Source organism: Protomyctophum parallelum (genome assembly GCF_964188405.1).
Source record: "Protomyctophum parallelum genome assembly, chromosome: 1".
Lineage (NCBI taxonomy): Eukaryota > Metazoa > Chordata > Actinopteri > Myctophiformes > Myctophidae > Protomyctophum > Protomyctophum parallelum.
This window is the reverse complement of record NC_139697.1, coordinates 61,548,598-61,569,063: the sequence shown is the minus strand read 5'-3', so window position 1 is coordinate 61,569,063 and position 20,466 is coordinate 61,548,598. Positions and strand designations below refer to the sequence as shown.

The 20,466-nt window shown below is 41.3% G+C and overlaps 1 protein-coding gene across 1 annotated transcript; it reads left to right on the top strand.

Moving 5' to 3' along the window:
- Positions 1–2,544: 2,544 nt before the first annotated feature.
- LOC310864059 (vascular endothelial zinc finger 1-like) lies at positions 2,545–15,681 on the top strand. Its single transcript, XM_083772607.1, has 5 exons — positions 2,545–2,617; positions 7,538–8,304; positions 10,836–10,905; positions 11,245–11,404; positions 13,183–15,681. The coding sequence occupies exons 1-5, from the start codon at positions 2,585–2,587 to the stop codon at positions 13,536–13,538; spliced, it is 1,386 nt and encodes a 461-aa protein (XP_083628733.1). The 5' UTR covers positions 2,545–2,584; the 3' UTR covers positions 13,539–15,681.
- The last annotated feature ends 4,785 nt before the right edge of the window (positions 15,682–20,466 follow it).

The window sequence follows — 20,466 nt, the reverse complement described above, 5'->3', positions numbered from 1 at the left end:
CTCGCGCACTTTTTTACGTTTGGCCAGTAGCCTAAGCAAAAATGGTCCCAGCAAGCGTTAAACAGTTCTCCAACCCTGTGTATGGATTCCCTGCAAAAGCTGAAACTTGGACAGCTATACATAGCCGACTCCATACGTCCCATTTCCATCAAAAATAAATGTATAGCCTACTTTTAGCCATATGGGCCGACTTAATAGGTATCATGACATTTAACTAGATCATGCTCAGTACTCGCCTACTATATCGACCTGCAGCCACTTGTTACTACTACAATGGAAACTTTAACACACCCAATAAGAAATTATTCTTGTTCACGTTTTCTGGCTTTATCTTACTCGATTACAAGGTTGTTGTGACTCGTCCGGTCGTAACGCGCTTCCCTTTAATCTGCTTTGCCCTCATTCTTTACAGTACCAGAGGATTTAATAGGGAAACACTTTCAGTAATAATGGCAAATACAATGCATTATAAACCCGCGCCTCATATAACGTATCAACATTGTTATAAACACGTACCCTCCAGGCGGTAGATGGACTTTGATGACAGCAATGAGATAGTAGGTAGTGTAGGATGAAATATGGAGGTTTCTCGCATTTTTCTTGGAGTTGACAGCCGGGTGTACACTGTGTGTGCACTGTGCAGGGTAATGTTAGTGCGAGTGTGAACCAGTCTGTATGAATTAACTAACCAGCAGTGACCTCTCCTGGTCTCTATTTGCAATAGAAGATGGGAAAGCACAAACTTTCCTTTCCTTTCTTTCTTTCTTTCTTTCTTTCTTTCTTTCTTTCTTTCTTTCTTTCTTTCTTTCTTTCTTTCTTTCTTTCTTTCTTTTTGTATTGTTGGTCCACAATCCACCATCACATTAAATTAAATGCGTTCATTAGAGCTATATGTTACTCTTCTCTTCCTGCGCTCATATGAAATGTTTGCCGACCATAGCCTGTAGCGAAAATATAAAGTTCATTTTTGCTACTCACTAACACTAATACAAAGGCGGCTTGTGTTATTAGAAAGCATACTTTCCTTAGTGGACTGTGATTGTGGTGGACAGATCGACTGGACACACTCTTAGCCCCCTAAAGGGTTTTTAGGAAGGAAAAATCTTGTTTTTTTCTCTTGGCAATATCGGTAGAGGGCGCAATGGAGTAAACTAAAAGTATTTTTCTTCAGGTGAAAGAAAAAATCCCTTTCTGGCCAAAAAGTGCATTTTGTGTGGTGGGGGGCTGAGGGTTCAGAGTGCAAACTAGGCTTTAACACAAGCCGCCGTTGTATTGATGAGTAGCAAAAACGTTCTTTATATTTTCGCTACAGGTGAGAGGCTACAGGTCTGCATTTCATACGAGCGCAGGTCGCAGGAGAGAAGAGTAACATAGGTAACATAGTAACATAGTTCATAACTCTAATGAAGGCATTAGAGTTAGAGCTACATTGGACTATAGTATATAAACAACTCGCGCGCGCAGTTCCAGTTTTGGCTGCTAATTTCTTTGTGTTTTGTCATCACTTCCAATTATTCTGTAGGCTATTCTCTGAGTTTTCTCTCAGCCTACAAGTTCAGGGGGGAGCTGCACACCACTGTGGTTGATTGGTTAATCGAATACGAATAAGTACAGAGGTATGATGACCACACAATGACACAAAAGCGGCAAGCCCTGTGGGCTTAATTGTTTCAATACATCAAGCCATTTAAAGAATATACAATAAACAAGACAATCAACTCTAGCAACGAATGTAGGCTACAGTAAAGATTTGTACTGTAACTGAACTGTTACTCAATGCAATGATTAATAATTAATAATGTTCAGAATATTAGACGGCAGCTATTTATCAAAACCATAACGCACAATGTTTAAACCTCCTGTGGATGTATACGCATATACTTTATTTGTTACAGCGCCCGCTGTTGCACATATAGGCTACTGTCACATGCAATTACGTTATAGTTTAATATGTAGCCTGCCTAGCTGTCCAGTTTCTCTTCTGTGCACTGCGACTGCACACAATAAAGGTGTTTCTGATTTAGATGTCTAAATTTCACATAATCATGGAGGGGAATGAAACAATCCATCGTAAATGTCAGTGGCTATATCTCACGTACATTCGTACAACTAAAATAATTTTGAAATGTTAGCGTGAAATATTTATAATAGGCTGCATTACTATATATATATTTACATGAAGTGATTTTTGTTTCAATGAATGGATGAATGAATGAGGCGGTCTTGCATTAACAGTCGTGATGATCAGCGGTACTGAATGCCCCGTGCTGAACGAAAATACCATCTATAGGGTGTTTATCAAACAACATGGGCCATAATTGTTAGCAAATACCGCAGTTCTCTGTATCAAATAAGCACATTTGATTTTTCATTAGTAATATCACACACCGAAGTTTTTACTGAGCTGTTTAGGTAATTATGGCATTGTTGCCGTGCCTTAAGATTGTTGTTTTTTTGTGGGTCCCACCCCCCTAGTAGTATGAGAATGGTTCCGTCCTGCAGGCTGACAGGAAGTTGTTGTAGCTGCCATGTTTGGTTGCTTTGTTGTAGGCGCTTGGAGGTTTCCTGCAGATTTTTTTTGGAAATGGAACCGAGCTGGAGTACGTTTCTGTTTCAAGTAAGTTGCCTGCTGTTTCTCGGTTTAACGTGCGACCGTTCGTACAACAAACCAACACATCGAACGCGCTGAATTCCGGGCCAGGCTGTTTGTCCTGTTAATGTGTAACGTTAGGATCGTCTAGCCAAGCAAAACAATGGTATATGAATCCAGGCTTCCAGCTGTGAGGCTTGGGCTGCATGCACGCTAGAAAAAAATCAATTCACCTCTCTCCTTCTTAAAACGGATTCATGCCATGTTTTAGAATGATAAAGGCGTTTTTTTGTATCGTTTTGTTTATTGGATAAGTAGTCGGGGCTGCGCGTTCTCAAAGTTCTTTTCGATGGATCAAATAAAAGGCTGTAAAAAAATAATGCGGGATCTGAACAGACGCCGCACCGTTAAATGTTACGCTTAATTTAGAGCGACTTTGTCGTACGAACCCCTCGACAAAAAAATGACGCATTTTCAACTGAAAAAAGTAACTACGCGCCTCAGGTCGACACTTTTTCCAGTTGAAATTAGCGTCGTTTCTTGTCGCTCGACCGACGCGGAGGCGCTCGTGTCATGTTCGAGTATAATAAAGTAGTGGAGCCGTTATGAGCGCGAGCCATCAGCAGCAGTGTGTTTTTCTCTTTGACTGAATGCTTGATCATTCTGCGTGTGATATAATGGATGTAGTGGGCTAACCCTAGCAACACTCACAACCAGACAGTTATACTTTGAAACATTTTTAATAGCCAGTGTGTGTGGCTCCGTATATGGCGGGGCTGGTACTTGATAACTAAAACCTCATTCCACACAAAGTCCGCAATGAACTTTGCGTTGTTCCTCTGACGGCCGGGGCTAGCGACATTAAGTTTGCTAACGAAGCCGTTAGCCAGCTAGCGGCTAAAAAGCCTGCTGCATACTTCGTCGTATGACTGCGTCGCGCGCCTAAAATCGCAGATCTACCAGCTCGCAGCTCGTCGATCACGCGATGCGATGTGAACTTGTGGTTCTGCTTCTCTGCTATTTTCGCTACAAGCTAGCCTCACTGAATGGCCGTGTTGCATGCTAGCCGATTGCTTTCAACTTTGTTCTGTTGGTGGTGACCATGGTGGAAAGGAATTCAAACTATGCACATAATGTTTGCTATAACCCAATCAACTAAAGCGCAGATTTGACCAGAATACAAAATTAAGTACTTTGCAATATGCACATTTTAATTGCTTAAAAACGTCTGCCTTGTTGGCAACGTGAACGTTGAGATGAAATGCTTGTTCTATCCCCATGGTTCTATCACGATTTTAAAATGAAAGACTGACATTTGTTTGCCATGGTCGTCGGTAGTAGTAATAGTAGTAGTAGTAGTGAACAACGGCCGATAACCGAATCATCTTTGATGTTGTCCTCATTGTGGAACTGTTCCCATGGGATGAGCGCTGATTTTGCTTGGTCAATAAGTACAAACTACAACATTTACCCTTGTCCAGGCAAGTTGTCCCCAGAAATTGGCGGAAATGTAATTTCCAATTGAAAGGATGTATCCATCCCAATAGTTTGCAACAATAGGTATTAATTTTTTGTTGTTCATCCATGCATAGAGATTAATTTATTGTTGATAGTAATACATTGGGAGATCTCAGATGTTGACCAACCATGAGAATTATGCTTTTAATGTTGACTTTGAATGTTTAATTTCTGTCATATTAAGTAACTATACAAAATGTAATATTTATTTATTACATTGTTATGTATGTTACTGTATGCATGTAATGTATGTATGTGAAACAATTTGATAAATAAATTAAGTATTCACATTTGAATTCTTTACAGACACAAGAGTGTCAGTGTTCATGATTTGTGTGGGGAATCTGGGGTACTAGTGACATTTGGGAAGGCCTTCAATTATGCGTCCTAAAGGACTGTACGTACACACAAGCTGATCAGTTGCATACCTACTTACTTACACTATATTGTGGGAGGCATTGTCTTACCCATTTGCCATAGTTGGCTTAGTCTCTGTAACCAAGACAGTTTGAAATCCAATGGAATGCTTGGCGTCTGATTCATGGCTCATTATATCCAGAGTGACAAACGACATATCAAATGACAGTTTACAACCTTAAGTTCAGAGATGAGTTGTAACAAACTGTCTAACAATAGGAAAACCTTTTTTCCCCTTTAAAGTAGTAGTGCTATCTCTAAATGTTTGTGCCCTGTTCCTGACGGGAATACTTCCAGTGGGTTGTTGGCCTGTACAATTGTGAGTCACACTAGTAAACACCTCTCCCATCTGGAGGCGTAACTCATTGATTTCATTGTTGCTGGTCGCATGGTAATTCAGTAAGGATGGACAAATTAACCTTTTTCTACATTACCCTCTCCATTCCCAGGTAAAAGAAAGATATTTTGTTTGAGTATTCCTATCTCAAAACTTGACCTACTAATCATACCTCTGCTCATTATTACTGTATAATTACAAAAGTTTCACGTGAGCTCTTGTTAACTAAACAGACTTGAGAAACACTGAAGGAGCCTTTAGGCTTTCAAAGCAAATAAACACTAAACAGAGGTTTAGATTAACCAGTTTCACCAGTTCTGACTGGTAATGTGTTTTCTCCACCATTTTTTGCCTTATTTTATTTATGTATTTTTAATCTCCAAATTTGGGCTGTATGCTTCACTAGACTAAGCAGGAGAAAAACATAGCGTGATGCAACTGGAACAGGCTGGAATTTAACTCACAACATGGCCTCTCACGTCATCAGGACGCTCCCCCATTTTTATGTTGTTTATGATAGAGTGACCCAAAGTTGTCCCATCACATTTATGTCCAAGTGCTCAGCGCTGCGCGAAGGCACAGCAGCCTTTAGGATTTAGGCTGTCCACCTCTGTGGGGCCAGGGCTGTATGCCGTACAACTGTTACTGTTGTTCATAGCTTTCACAAAAGGGGTCTCGGCAGAGTCGGCTGGGAATCCCTTATCCCAGAACCCCCCCCCCCCCCCCAAAAAAAAAAAAAACATTAGTCAAAAATGACGAATCCTGGAAGGTAGCATGTGTGTGCACACTGAGCAGGTGTTCAGACAATTAGCTGCAGCGCTTTGGTGGCATTCTCAGTGAGTCACTCGGTTCCCCTGGGTCTGTGAGCTTGTTTAGCCGGGTGGTGTGTGGATAAACAATGTAGGCTATCTTCCCTTTGAATAGAGGAACCAAATGAGTGAAGACGCACAGGAGGATCTCCTGCTGAGCACAGTGCATCACAGGCCGTATTTGTGTCTTTCACAATAGAGTAGATGAAAGGAGAAACTAGCAGGATTCATTTTTCTTTTCACCCTGTCTACTGTTCAACTGTCTTCCTGGCTGCCTCTCGTGGATGAATGAACCTCAAAGGGAAAGGTCAGGCATCTCACCTTGACCTTAATGCATTTGGTAGAGATACAAGTGAAGTTATGTCCATTTTGATTGCCATATGTTTAGGTGCACTTTTAAAAGACAGCTTTTCTCACACCTTTAGTATGTAGGACTTTGTAAAAAAAAAAAAAAATCAGTCCACAATCATTCATATAACTCCCCACAGAGGCGGGCTCTGTAGCACTGCGTGAGATTAAGTGTGTAATATACTCTGTGAATGTGAGACGTCAGCTGTTTGACGTCAGTAATCTTCTCTCTCGCTGTGGGACCTCTGGTCTGTTTGTACGGTACAGCCACAGCAAAAGTTCTCTCTTAATTGCCAGATTATTTCAGAAGTCTCTCCTGGAAATGCTTTCTAATTTGGCTTTTAACCAGGGCTGCGCTAACAGATGCAAGGATCTGTAGTTTCTTCTGTCAGGAGGCTAGATTGTCATGTGTATTGTTGTTTATTTAAAATAATAATAATGTGGGACGTTGTGAGTTTAGTGAGCTGCAGTGGGAAATAACCATGTCTTCCCCCAGTTTAGCTGCGCTGATGGCCAGCTGTTAAAACCCTTAGTGGCACTAAGCTGGACCATACCCGCCACTAATTTGGAAGGCCTGTTTTGCAGTCACATGATGAATCGGCATCATGATGGGATCATTTTTCATTCAACAGAATCTTCTGCCTCTTTGGCATACGTGTGTGTCTCATTAATGATAAAGCAACCACACTACCACAGTATAACTAATCACATCACACAGACGCATACGGTTACCCTTGTTTTTATGTGAATTGTCAAGAGGCACTTTGGCCCAATATAATAATTAGGCACAATCACAATTCACAAATGGGATCCAGATTAGCATTATCTGGATGTCACTTAAAAAAAAAAGTTTCAGTTTAGTGGCATTGTATTTGACTGAATACTGATGGCAAAGAGGAGTATTCACTGTTTTGAACTTCAATTTGAAGTGAGACATTTTTTGTAAGAGAAGAAAAGTTCATTAAATAGTGATAGTGTCAGGTTTTTGCCTTTTTTTAGTTTCCACATTTAAGTGAGCCTTTATCCATCTCACTGACACTGACAGACTTTAAATAGTCAAGTGACCGATGGCCACTGCAGCTCCTGCATTGCTGCCATTCTATGGCAGGTGTTCACCTCAACCTAACCAGTTTTTAATGCGTTGCTCTTATTTTAAGTCGCATGTGTTCATGTGTCACTTGATTACATGCACTGAAATGTTTAGAAATGGCTTTCATAGCATTTGACTAAGTTGTGTTTATTCATATTAACACTTGATATTGATTGATATTAAATGGGATCGCTAAAATAAAAAATGTCCTCTGTGGTGATTGATCATGACATGGATGTTCTGTTCTAATTTCTGACTTCATCATGCATCTTTGTTAGAATATTAACGCTTCTAAAGAAAGATCAGTTTTATGATGTAGTAAAGGAAGATTTCACACCTTTGCAGGTTAATGAAAGGCGGGGTTTTTAGAGTAAAATCCTTGTTCTGAATGTATTTATAACCACGTTTTATTTGTTGTGTTTCAACAGCAGGCCAATGAAGCCCTTCACCACCAGCACCACATGGCCCAGAATAGCCTGCTGCCTCTTCTCAATTCTCAAGCTGAGCCAATTGACCAGAAACCCATTCTTCCCATCCCGCTGGACCAGAAGCCCCCTGTCAGCGCAGCTGAGCTCCATAAAGACCATGGGGCCAATGGTGGTGGTGGCGGCGGCGGTGGACGGCCCCTTTTGCCCGTAGTAAAGAAGGAGCACAAGAGCAAAACGCCATTTATCTGCGGCTACTGCAACAAGGCCTTCCGCGATAGCTACCATCTGCGACGCCATGAGTCCTGCCACACAGGTATCAAGATGGTGTCGCGGCCCAAGAAGACCGCCCAAACGGCACCCACCATGGTGCCCCTAATCTCCACTATGCCACGAGAGAACAGCGGCCACCCCTCGTACATCTCCACCATTGCCGGTATCCTCACCACGGCCACCACCTCTGTGTCCTCAGGCTCGAGTATCATGACACCGTCCGCAATGGGCAACATGGTGCCCCAGCAGACCGCCGTCAAGAAGCCTGCTAAGCTTGTTAAGAAAAACCATGGATGTGAGATGTGTGGCAAAGCCTTCCGCGATGTCTACCACCTGAACCGCCACAAGCTGTCCCATTCAGACGAGAAGCCCTTTGAGTGCCCCATCTGCCACCAGCGCTTTAAGAGGAAGGACCGCATGACCTACCATGCTCGCTCTCATGATGGGGGAGTGCACAAGCCCTACGTATGTCCTGTATGTGGGAAAGGCTTTTCCAGGTAGGCTCAAAGTAACCTTTTACTCATAGTTCTAGTGAATGGCACTAGTGCAGGGGGTGTCAGTCAAATTCATTGTTGGTCATGGCCCCGGAATAGGTCCAATGCAACTTAATGCGGGCCAGACAAGTTGCATGCACGAATAGCACAAAGCTGGTCTTGTGTGTCTCAGTCTCTGTTATCACTAAATTATTTCACTTTAAGAATTTAGTTTGAAGATTAAACGGCAATCATTACTCTGTCTCTTACCTTTCGCTCTCTCACACCACACATGTGTCTGTCATGTCATGTAGTCAGTCAGTAGTAGAAAAGAAGGTCCTGGGTTCGATTCCCGCTCGGGGCGCTGTGGGTGCTGGCGGCGTGTTTCCTCCTCCGCGTCATCAGTGCCCATACCCGAAGGCGGGGTTGGCGAAATGGCCTTTCTGTGTGGAGTTTGCATGTTCTCCCCGTGTCCCCTAGGGTAGGTACCCTCACAAAAACATGCAGTAATCCTGGTCTCTAAACTGCCTCCCCCTGGCCAGCCGGGGCGCCTGATGGAGGGGAAAGGAACTGGTTGGAATAACGTGTTCCTTCCACGCGCTACGTCCAACCAGGGAAACTCCCCCCTGTCAGGTGTAAAGGAGCAACTTGGACACTCAAGCATGAAGGAAGCATGAGTTAAGTCTGTTGCTCTCCCCAGGTTGGCGGAGGGTGTGTAGAGCCCAGGATCACATTAGATGATTGACACAGGGGTGAAAAATGGGTTACAAAATCGTGGGATAAAAAATATATATAAAAAAAGAAAAGTAGTAGAAAAGTTTCACGCCAGTCGGTCCAACAGTTCCAGATTTGCTGTTCATGATCACAGGAAGACAAAATGGACACATGGAAAGACATAAGAGAAAACATAGTAGTCTCTGACCACAACTGTCCAGCTTGGCAGAGAACAGTGTGCGTAGGCCATCATCAAAATATGTAGTCTTGCAAGTAGAAACCCTGGCATCTTGTGTGCATGTGTTGCAGTGACAGGGAGGGAAAATACAACAAGAGAAAGACAATTACGTCGTGAAGTGAATTTTGTAACTATAAATTATCTTTTGGACAACTGAGTGGATTACACAACTTTGTTCAACTTTGTTCTTATTTGGAAAAAACAGCCTTCATGTCGCTCGCTTGGTGAAGGAAAATTAAACGATGACGAAACTTATTTTTCAGCCATAATATTGTGTCCTGTACCTGTCCATGTAGTTATTCTCTCTCTCATGGATAGTTGGACAGACTGGTTGTGTGGAGTGGATCGCAACAGCAATAGGGAGAATGTGGCATGGTGATTCCTCGGATGTCATATAGATACAGAATGGTTGTGGATTATCATCTCAAAATAATTTCTGGTAAAACAGAGGCTGGTGGGGAGGCACTGCATGGGGAGGCACTGGGGAGGCACTAGGGAGACACTGGGGAGACACTGGGGAGGCACTCAGGGGGACACTGGGGAGACACTGGGGAGGCACTGGGGAGGCACTTGGGAGGCACTTGGGAGACACTGGGGAGACACAGGGGGACACTGGGGAGGCACTTGGGAGACACTGGGGAGACACTGGGGAGGCACTTGGGAGACACTGGGGGGGCACTGGGGAGGCACTCAGGGGGACACTGGGGAGGCACTCAGGGGGGCACTCAGGGAGGAACTCGGGGGGACGACACTGGGGAGGCACTCAGGGGGACACTGGGCAGACACTGGGGGGAACACTAAGGAGGCAATCAGGGAGGCACTCAGGGGGACACTGGGGAGGTACTGGACATTTCATATCACACACACCATGATTCACTAGCCCCTCCCTTTTTTGCAGCTAAGCATGGCGCTATTTATTTCAAGCATGGTGCGGCGCCATACCAATAACAGCAGGAAACCCTGCACAACCCTGTGATGTTAGGTTAGCTTTAAGCTTGCTTCCTCCACAGTGACGTGAAGTAGAGACTTGCCTGCTCCATACTGGATTGTGAGAGTGGGGGGGACTGGATAACACAACATTGACTCACTGCCATTCAACCATTCTTCTAGTCCGACATTCACTGTCTGGAGACGACTGTCCTCCTCAGTGGGACACAGACTCACACAAAAAAACACGATTCCGGTCCATGGCATCACTGAGATGATTCCACTTGATGGCTCCCATTTGGAATAAAAACTTCCCAGCAGTGTGAAGCTTTCCTGTTGAAGGATCAGCTGCCAGTGCTTTTGACCTTATTAAGTCTATTCTAATAGTTATAATATAATGCAGCTTTAGGCTTCTATGTCATGCTTATAGGTTTACACTAGTGCTAATTATAAGTGATTGTGTTTCCTTAATGTGTGTTGCCTTAAAACCAATATTTTTTATATGCGAGCTCCAAAAGTAATGTTTCAGTAGTGAAATATGAATATGAATGTGAGAAATATACACTGCAAGTAAAAAGTTGATTGCCTCATTTCATTTTAATTAAATGATTAGTAAAAAGTAGTAATAAACAGCCCTACCAATAATGACCTTGTTTTTCCCTTTTTGTCCATATAGACCAGACCACCTGAGCTGCCATGTGAAGCATGTCCATTCCTCAGAGAGACCATTCAAATGTCAAGTAACGGTAAGATACACTGTCGTTAATTAAACATTTCTGCTATAATCTTGGACATGTTAATAAGTTTCAATGATTCTTAACAAAGATTGGAATAAATACATTGGAGTCACCCACTGGTTTTCAGCAGCAAATATTTGTCTTTTACCCATGAAAATGGTATTCGCTTAGAAGGACATGATTCTAGCCCTTTTCTGACCACTTCCCAAATCAGCATAGTGATTGATTTGTGGATCGAAAATGCTGACTTATTAGAATAAAATGTTCTAGTTTTTTCTAGGCAAATAATTGTACTAACGAATTGGTACCATGGATGGACTCTTGATCTTGTTCTCTATGTGCTTGCAGGCCTGTACCTCCGCTTTCGCCACCAAAGACAGACTCCGTTCCCACATGATCAGACATGAAGGGAAAGTCACCTGTAGCATCTGTGGAAAGATGCTCAGTGCAGCATATATCACCAGCCATCTAAAGACTCACGGACAGTCCAACTTTAACTGTAATAAAGGTATGTAAGACCCAGATTTCACATTTCCCCACTCGTTACAAAATTGTAATTGTATGAACTGTAATACTAGAGTTCAAAGTTCAGAATTTTAACATTGCATTCCAACTTGTGCTGCTTCCATTTAGTTGTTTTTCATGTGAAAAGCATACGAACATTCTTTGGGGGTGCTGGGTTAGAGATCATAGAGAAAAAGGCGGCACACTCATAATATGCTCCAATACAATTTTGTCGATGACTTTCCGATTCTGAGCTCTTAGTCAGGTAAAAAAAGAAAAACACAACACAAACACATGAAAGGTGCATGAAAATGTTTTTTCATGTACCTGCTCAGTTATAAATAATTTTAGTTGTTTTCAACACTCCTGTTCAACCACTTTGAATGGATGTAAATGGTTCTGTAAACGGTACATTGTTTTGTACACCACATCCCACCGTTCAAGACCCTTTTTTATAGAGCATAACGAGTTCAATTAGCGTACTAAGGATTCATTCAGCTTGAAAGAAGTGGCTAGCTTGTGGCAGAAATCTGGTTTCATGTTCCACATTTATATTGCTTGAAGGCATTGGCTTGTGTTTTTACACAAACACAAGCCAGGAGAAGAAAAGTGGAGTAAATAAAACATGATTTTATAATCAATTACAGCAACATTAACCCATTACTATTAAATCAAGTAACGTAAAAACTGTTAGCCAGAGTAGACACCAGAACTGTTTAAAAAATGAAATACCCCTTTAAGCATAGTGCCAGGATAGATTTTGAAGGTTTTTCTCCCCTGGAATCATACAGTATGTTGCTCCCTTTTGTGAGCATTATGAACAGAACCAATTGCCTGTGGAAAAAAGTCTGTTTAGGCAAGATCCTACAATTAATTAAATTAAATGCAATATATTAATAATGGTAAAAGCGAATAACGATAAACTTGATCTGTGAAAAAAAAGTATGAAACCTCCCTGGTTTCTTTCTACCATAGTTTGCTAATTTTAACACCTGTGATCTAGCATGCTGTTCATATCTACTGTAATATATTCCTACTGTGTCGTTAGCATAAAGTAACATGAAAATATATCTGACATGATTTCCTCAATGGAACAATACCATATGCCTGAGTTAGCTTGCACTGAAAATGTAATTCTGAGAAGACCTGAAAATGTAATTCTGGGAAGACCACAATTGTGCTTACATGCAATCTCCCGGGAATCATGCTAGAGAGACGCTTACTAAGGCGGTATAAAAGTATTTATTTTTCAAAGAAGAAACTGTGGTGCCTGTTGCTTACCACAGGATTACACCATTATAGCTGTCTTTGACTGATGAGATTTGGGTGTGAATTGGTGAGTGTCTCTTGCCTTATTCATGGGAGGTTGTATGAGAGCACAAACAAGGAGTTTGTCTCGGACTGAATATTTTCTAAATCGGCTACCCCAGGCATATAGTATGCTTGTATTTAAAACGTATAGATGTTAGCTAATATTGTATAGCTAATTTCATGCTAGCAATGCATAGAAATATTAGAATATTGCATATTGTATGCTTTTAAAAACTGTTTGGTAAGGCTGCATCTGTATATTTTGTTTCCAAATGTTGCATCAGTATTATCTTCCAAAGTGTTTTGACTGATATTGTTTGCCTTAAAATCCTATAACGATGCTCAATTCAGTAATGTGTTTTGCCAAGACAACATTGACAGTAAACTCTAGGTAGCTATCCAGTGTTGATTGGTTTTAATTGTATTGACAGCTACAGACTACTGTTTTAAAACATACTTTGGGATTTCTAGGCGGCAACGAAGTCTGCAATTCTGCTTCAGCCATCCCTGTCACTGTTTCCACCCCCATCACCACTACGATGACGATGAACCGGGGCAATATAAACCATGCCGTCACCATAGCGGCACAGATGAGCATTTCCGCCAACACCGTGAACATCACAACAGCAGACGGCCTTCAGCACCCAGTCACCATCAACGGGCCCATCAACATTGCTTCTCTCCCCGTCTCGTCCATGAATATTGCCCACCCGGTTGCAATAACCTCCCCCATGGCTATGAATATAGCTGGGCCTCTCAATATTATGAGACCCATGGAAAGCATGTCTTTTTTGTCCCAGGTATTACCCTCTTCCCAACCCTGGTAAAAGCAAAACACAATACAACAGGGAGGTCTTTAAGGGATAATGAAGTAAAATGAGAAACTGGTGAATTACTGATCATTTGTACCTGGAGCCCAACCCTTTTAGACCCTCCTTACTTCATCACAACTAGGGAGAGGAACTCACTGGCGCGTAGCTGCACCTCGGCTGTTGTTAAATCACTGAGAAGCAGAGCAGTTGGCTAGAAATCAGGTAGGATTTATCTTGTTTTAATCTGAAGGACTGTGAAAGCTAGATGTACTGTAGTAAGTTAATGAGTGTTAAAACTGTGATGTCATCATTCCAGTTGCGATTTGATTATCGGATAACTCCTAGGAAGCTTCATAGGAAAATAAATAAATAAACCGTACCTTTTTTGAAAATGGGAGTATTCCAAAATGGACTTAAGCAATAACTTGCTACTACGATGTTCCACAAGTTCTCTTGCAAGGCATTTGGGTGTTTTTTGTATGTTTTTTTTTATCCCCCTTTTATTTTAACACTAGCCTGCTACATATGACTTAATGTTATTGGAATTACAAGTCTAGTAAAAGGGACAGCACCTGTCATTCTTTTTATTTTTCAGATGGCAGGTATGCTCTTGAGGTACAGTGACTAACTTGTACAGTTGTTATATTAGTGTATTTTCACAACACGTGCTTTTGTTGTTTAAGTGGATATCTTCTTGACACTTGTCTTTTAGTATTTTTATTTTTTATTTTTTTGAAACAAATGGCAAATTTCTTCTTTTAATTTGTCCATCAGCTGTGGTCAATTTTACATGAAGTGAGAATGGAATGTCTTGCACTGAAAGCATATCCTGCATATAGCTGAACAGCAGTATTATCAAAGATCAAATGTTAGCCTTGTTACTTTCCAAGCCCGTAAACTTCTATTGGCAAAGCACTGCAACTCACACAACGATCTGGCCCTTCTAGTTCAACTTTATTTTTTCTCATTTGGTCACCATTTAACACTTTATACCCAAGTATTTTTTTAATTGTTTATCAGAGAATGCCCCAACATAATAGTGGGAAGCTTCCACTCAGGAAACGCAAGATGCAAGAGATTTTGACACATGCTCATACATGTATGTGCAGTGTTGGCGTGGCAGACTCTGCCAGACTGCTAATTATGTCCAACACACATCGAAATTCTTTTTATTCTGGCCTTTTACATGTGAGAAACTCCTGAGAGTCCTGATTGGCGTAAAACTGCGTAGATTTCACATACAGTATAGCCGTCCATTTAAATATTTTTTTTATAATGGTTCCCATACCCTTAACTTGCATTTGATTAAGTGTCCAGATAAGTCTTTTAAGTCTGGATATAGGTGTGATCTTGATGAGTTGGCTCATGTATTAAGGAAACACTAATGAACTTATGGAGAGTGATTGACAAACTACTTGGCTAGTTCTTTTAGGAGCTATGTTGTTGCCAATTCAGTCAGGCACCTCACAGGCTGCAGTATAATGAATTGAAATGCAAGACTTTGCCCATCATCACCTCCACGGGATAAGGCATGAGTTGCATGCCCCCCAAAAAAAACATTGTAACTGTGAAAACATAAGCTGTCTGAATGCCATTTTAATCCTGACAGTGTTGCAGCTCTGAGCTTTGAGTTGATTCATTGTGTACTGAAAAAGAAAAAAAGGAAAAAAAATGCAATATGCATGTTTTTGTCGTTTCCGAGTTTTGTTTCAAAGAAAATATTAGTGTAACTTTTTGTTTTTATGCATTTACGTAGATACACTATGATAACCTGTTTGCCAAATTTGAAACCATGTGATTCAACATTTCTTGTGGAATTGAACATTTCTTTATTTTTAAGGAAAAAAGAAAAATTGGAAATTCTAGGACCCTTGTGAAGGCAGTTGAATGTATATCTTTGTACAAAACTATTTTAGTTCCAAGGATATGGTAGTTAGGATAGACGTAAAAGATTAAATAACCTTTTATAAAAACTTTTGTATTAGAACATTAAGAATGGTAATTTTGTATATATGAGAAGCTAGGCTTTCTGATTAGCAGAAAGGTCAAACATTCCTACATTTTTTTTAAATGTATGTTTGTCAAATTATTACATAAACATGCGCAATGTTTTATGTGCCTTTTATTTGGGTTGTCTAAATAAAAGAAAACTATCAAATGTGTTTCTTTGTACTTGAACCATGAAAACAATGTTTTGCACCTGGTTACTATTGTGGATTCAAGTACTGGGGCAGAAACTGTACTATTGGGACCTGGTCCAAAAGGTGATTTTTGGCCTATCCAGATTAGAAGATGGACAGTTCTAAAGATTGCATTGGAATATTATTTTCCCCTTGCAGTCTGAAAACGGGATTAATATTTCTGCAATTGACAACCTGTTGAAGTTTTTATCCAATGGATACATGGATAAGTTTGGTCCATAACAGACAAGCCTCCACAGTATAATGTCTTAAGCTCCAGGTTGTTGGTGACACTGTTATGAGATACGAGTTTTATTGTTGCTGATGGGTAGAAAACTTGTCCAAATTTAACTTTTCAGGATAAATAAATAAATAAAATGGCAAATGTAGCAGATATACAAGCTCAAAACATTTTTGTGATTGTTATTGCTGCTATTTTTGCAACTTTTGTTTGACACCAGTAAGATAGAGATGGGCATCAATTTATGAACAAACAAGAATTTAAAATGATAGAGATATGAGGTTTCTGCCTGATGGAAACCATATGTTCCTTGGCTCTTATTTGTTTAAGTATTGAGTTCACGGTGTAATAATGGTTCTTATTGCTCTCATTCGACAAGCAACGGTCTATCTCTAGCTCATCTATAAATTGGGCTGTTTATTTTTACTTTTTGGATTAGGTATCGTCCACTAGATAGCACAGTCGGTAGTGCTGTCTCCTCACAGCTTGAAGGTCCTGGGTTCGATTCCCGCTGGGGATGCTGTGGGCACTGGGGGCGTGTTCTCTCCTCATCAGTGCCAATACCCGAGGGGGGGTTGGCGAAAGGGCCTTTCTGTGTGGAGTTTGCATGCTCTCCCCGTGTCCCCTAGGGTAGGTACCCTCACAAAAAACATGCGGTAATCCTTGTCTCTAAACTACCTCCCCCTGGCCAGCATAAAAAAAAAGTGATTTAAAAAAGGTATCGTCCACTAGATGGCATTGTCTACATGTATTTATTCCAGTCCGGTTCATCTGTGGCCTCTGGTTTTCATTTTGTCCAAAATAACCTGAATGTTGATTAGTGATCATATAGAGGTGGACAGTATCAAAGTACATTACTTTTACATTACGTTCTGTAGCCTACTTTCCTTAAGTACGTTTTATTTAGTATCTAATAAGTCAAATATGCCACATTATACATTATAATTTCCCTCTATAACTACAATTAAAAACACCTTAAAACAAAAATACATCACATGGATGCACCTGGGACGTATCCTCAGTGATGTATCCCACGGTCATCAGGGTTTCGGGTCTTCCAACATCATATTGATTGATGTTTGATTGATCATACCCCTCACTCAGGTGACCCAGCCGGGGTGATCAAGTCCCGATTCACGTCCCAGTAGCTACCCTCGATCAGTTCCATTAGGCCCTAATAGGGCATATATGTCAAACTCAAGACCCGGGGGCCAAATCAGGCCTGTGAATGAATTATCTTTGGCCCGCGGGATGATATTTAATTAGTATTAGAACTGGCCCTCTGGTATATTGCACGGACCACCATAATACTACAAGTCCCACAATGCACTGCGAGTGCATTGTCACGTATCGAGGGCCCACAAGCGCAAGCATGCGTCTTCTCTTCACTATTAATCAGCAGCACTTGTGGTCAACTTTCAGCTACCCCTCTACACAAAAATGGCCCGTGTGTTGAAACACAGTCCGGCCCTCGACTTGTACCAATTTCTTTATTTTGGCCCACTGTGTATTTGAGTTTGACATCCCTGCATTAGGGAAAAACCAGGGCCAAGCAATCCGTTCCTCCGGAACTACTCTGCCGGGACTGAGTATGTAGGAGGATCGCATCAATCTGGTGCGTGGAAGGACTAGGCTCTGTGGGTTGACTCCTGTCCGGGCCCCTCCTATACGTCTCACCAGGTCCACTCCTGCTCTCACCAGGTCCAGCACCTGTGCGTTGCACCAGACTTATGTGTGGTCCAGCCCTATGGAATGTATGGAATCCATATCCTAATAAAAAACATATTTCCTATGATCATTTTTTTGGGCATCAAAGCAATATTTTAATTACTTTTTAGGCGTAGGCCTACTGCAAATTTGACAGAGCAACTTTTACGTCTTGGATGAGTACTTTTCATTGCCCTTCCACTGTAGTGGCATTAGCGATTCCTGTGTGTGTGTGTGTGTGTGTGTGTGTGTGTGTGTGTGTGTGTGTGTGTGTGTGTGTGTGTGTGTGTGTGTGTGTGTGTGTGTGTGTGTGTGTGTGTGTGTGTGTGTGTGTGTGTGTGTGTGTGTGTGCGTGCGTGCGTGTGAGAGAGAGACAGACCTATGGTTCTGGCCATGACAATGGAATGTCCCTCACAGTAATTAATGTGTGTCTTTTTTTAGTGGAGCCACAGAAAGGTAGAGGCAAACATTGCAGACCATGGAGATCTTGCCCAGAAGATTATTTTCACCAAAGAACACAATCAGATTGTCCACGTTCTAATTTAATCTCTTGCAGTGCTGCTGCTAGGTACTGTACATGTGGTGTACTGACTGTCCAATGGCATGACAGAATGAACAGCTTAAGTGGCTGGGACAGGATCATGTCCTCAGCTCAGGGAGTCACACCAACAAGCTGTCAAGTGCCTCTATTCTGCCATCACTTTGTGTGCCCAATGCCCATGCACTGCCCAGGGTATTTATCATACATTGTTGCTTGATTGATTGCCGACACACTGTTCAGGTTTGAATATGGAATTATACAAGGAACATGCTGCACACAAAGTAAAACAATAAAGCTTGAATAATTTAATTTTGTCCCTGGAAAAATGGGTATTTAAGTATCTATTTACATTTTTGTAACAAATACAATGTATGTACGTACACAGTCACACACACACACACATGCGTTTTTTTATGCAGTTTTATTTTTTATTCATAAAATATATTTGCCATTTTGCCAACCTCCCCTAGGCTAAAAAGTTTAACAACAATTGGTCATTACATATTATTGGACAAGTTAGTGGGTACTTTTTATGGTCAAATAGTAGGTATTGTAAAGTAGCCACTGGTGAGTGTGGGGTTGATTGCCATTCACTTATACACTTATACAGGCACTCTTAACTCTTGCATTATGGTAGGCTATAGTAGACAATTTTAGATATACCATTTAGTTTCAATATTTTCCACTGTATCAGTGCATATCTCCATAGGAGTTTAGGAGCCTTACACTATCATCTTAGGTTGCCTTTTTAATGCATTCAGGATGGTATTCAACAGAACAGTGCATGGGCACCTAGCTGGTATTTCTGCAGCTTTTTTTTCCTCTGCAGTACACTGGGCACATCTTGGCAGAGTAATCTGTATCCTATGAAAATTGTATATTATTGCAAACATATTTAGCATAGACCCATGGGGAACTCATGGTCAACTATGTATGTAGCCATTGGTTATATTTTCTTCCTTCTTGTCAATAGGCCTACTGTTTTTAGACACCAATGTATTTTGCAGTAGCCTATACAACTCCTTTAATTTATGAATTTCATACTTTGTATTACAAATTAAGTAATTCACAAACACCTACATTTTCCCCATGGATTTGTTATGCGATGGCCTTGCTGACATCTAATTTGTTAAAAACAACAAAGGTCCAAGTGGCTTTTCCCCTAAAGTGATGAAATTCCAGGCCTTGTTGTCGCAATTGTTAAAGGACTGCCACTAGTGAAGTGTGTATGGCATGTAAGCTACTGTGGTTTGACAGTTGCAACGCAAAGAACTATATTTCCCGAATTGCAATGCGGCCCATCATGTTCCTAACAGCTGACAGACGATAAAAAAACATTAAAAACCTTCATCCATAGTGATAAAGCTGCCCGCTACGTCAAGTTAGACGTGATTTGCAGAAATAATGCTTCCTGTGTATCAATTTGGCCAGTCTCTTTTTTTTGTTTATGTTATTTCATGGGAATGGCACAAATTATCGCCACTTTTTGGAAATAAAACACTATCCTACCCAGTTCTGCACGTTGCCTATTTAGATAGGCCACGTGGCCTACCGACAATGTACGTATTAATCATGGTATTAGTTCGTAGTTTTTAATAAAGACGTGTTTTTTTGGACGGTTCTGTCGCAAATTCCCAATGCCCATAGATGGCGGTAGTGTGGAGGCGCATCCGGCGAAAACCGAAATTACGCTCAACGTAAACGAGAGGGAAAACATGGCGTTCGGCCACAAACGGGATTAAGACACTTCTTTATTGAAAACTACGGACTAATACACGGCACAAGCACCCCGTAGGCCTCTCTAACATTCGGATCCTCAGGGAAATTAAGCCTTTTAAAGACTATTGTCGATTGAAAATGTGAGAATCGATTAAATATATCTACGAGACTAAATCTTAGGCTACCATACCACATTACCACCCCTGCTACCCCCAGACCGCACAGTCCCCTGTATTTGTGTGTTACCCCAGCGCTTCCGCCATTAATGACTTGGAGGAATATGCAGTGCCAGTATAAGCGTTTGTTTTACCTAGCTGTTACCAGTAAAAAATATATCAACATTTGGATGACAAAAACCTTTGGGAGAGTGCCACTGTCCGAGACAGAGTTGCACGAATCCCCGTGCAGGTCAGTCGGTTGTAGACTCGAAATGTTGCTGTTTTGCTGATGTTCACTTTTATTTTGCAAAGTTTAAGCGGAAGTGTTGTTTTCATTCCTGGTAGCTTCACAGCACTGATGCACAGGCTGAGAGAGAAGAGGCGAGTGTCTCGTCGC

What these genes read in the sequence shown, in the direction of transcription:
- LOC310864059 (XM_083772607.1), top strand. Translation starts at nt 2,585, where the DNA reads ATGGAACCGAGCTGGAGTACGTTTCTGTTTCAA. An exon ending in CATTCAAATGTCAAGTAACG is followed by an intron (nt 10,906 to 11,244) that starts GTAAGATACACT and finishes ATGTGCTTGCAG; the next exon opens with GCCTGTACCTCCGCTTTCGC. An exon ending in CAACTTTAACTGTAATAAAG is followed by an intron (nt 11,405 to 13,182) that starts GTATGTAAGACC and finishes TGGGATTTCTAG; the next exon opens with GCGGCAACGAAGTCTGCAAT.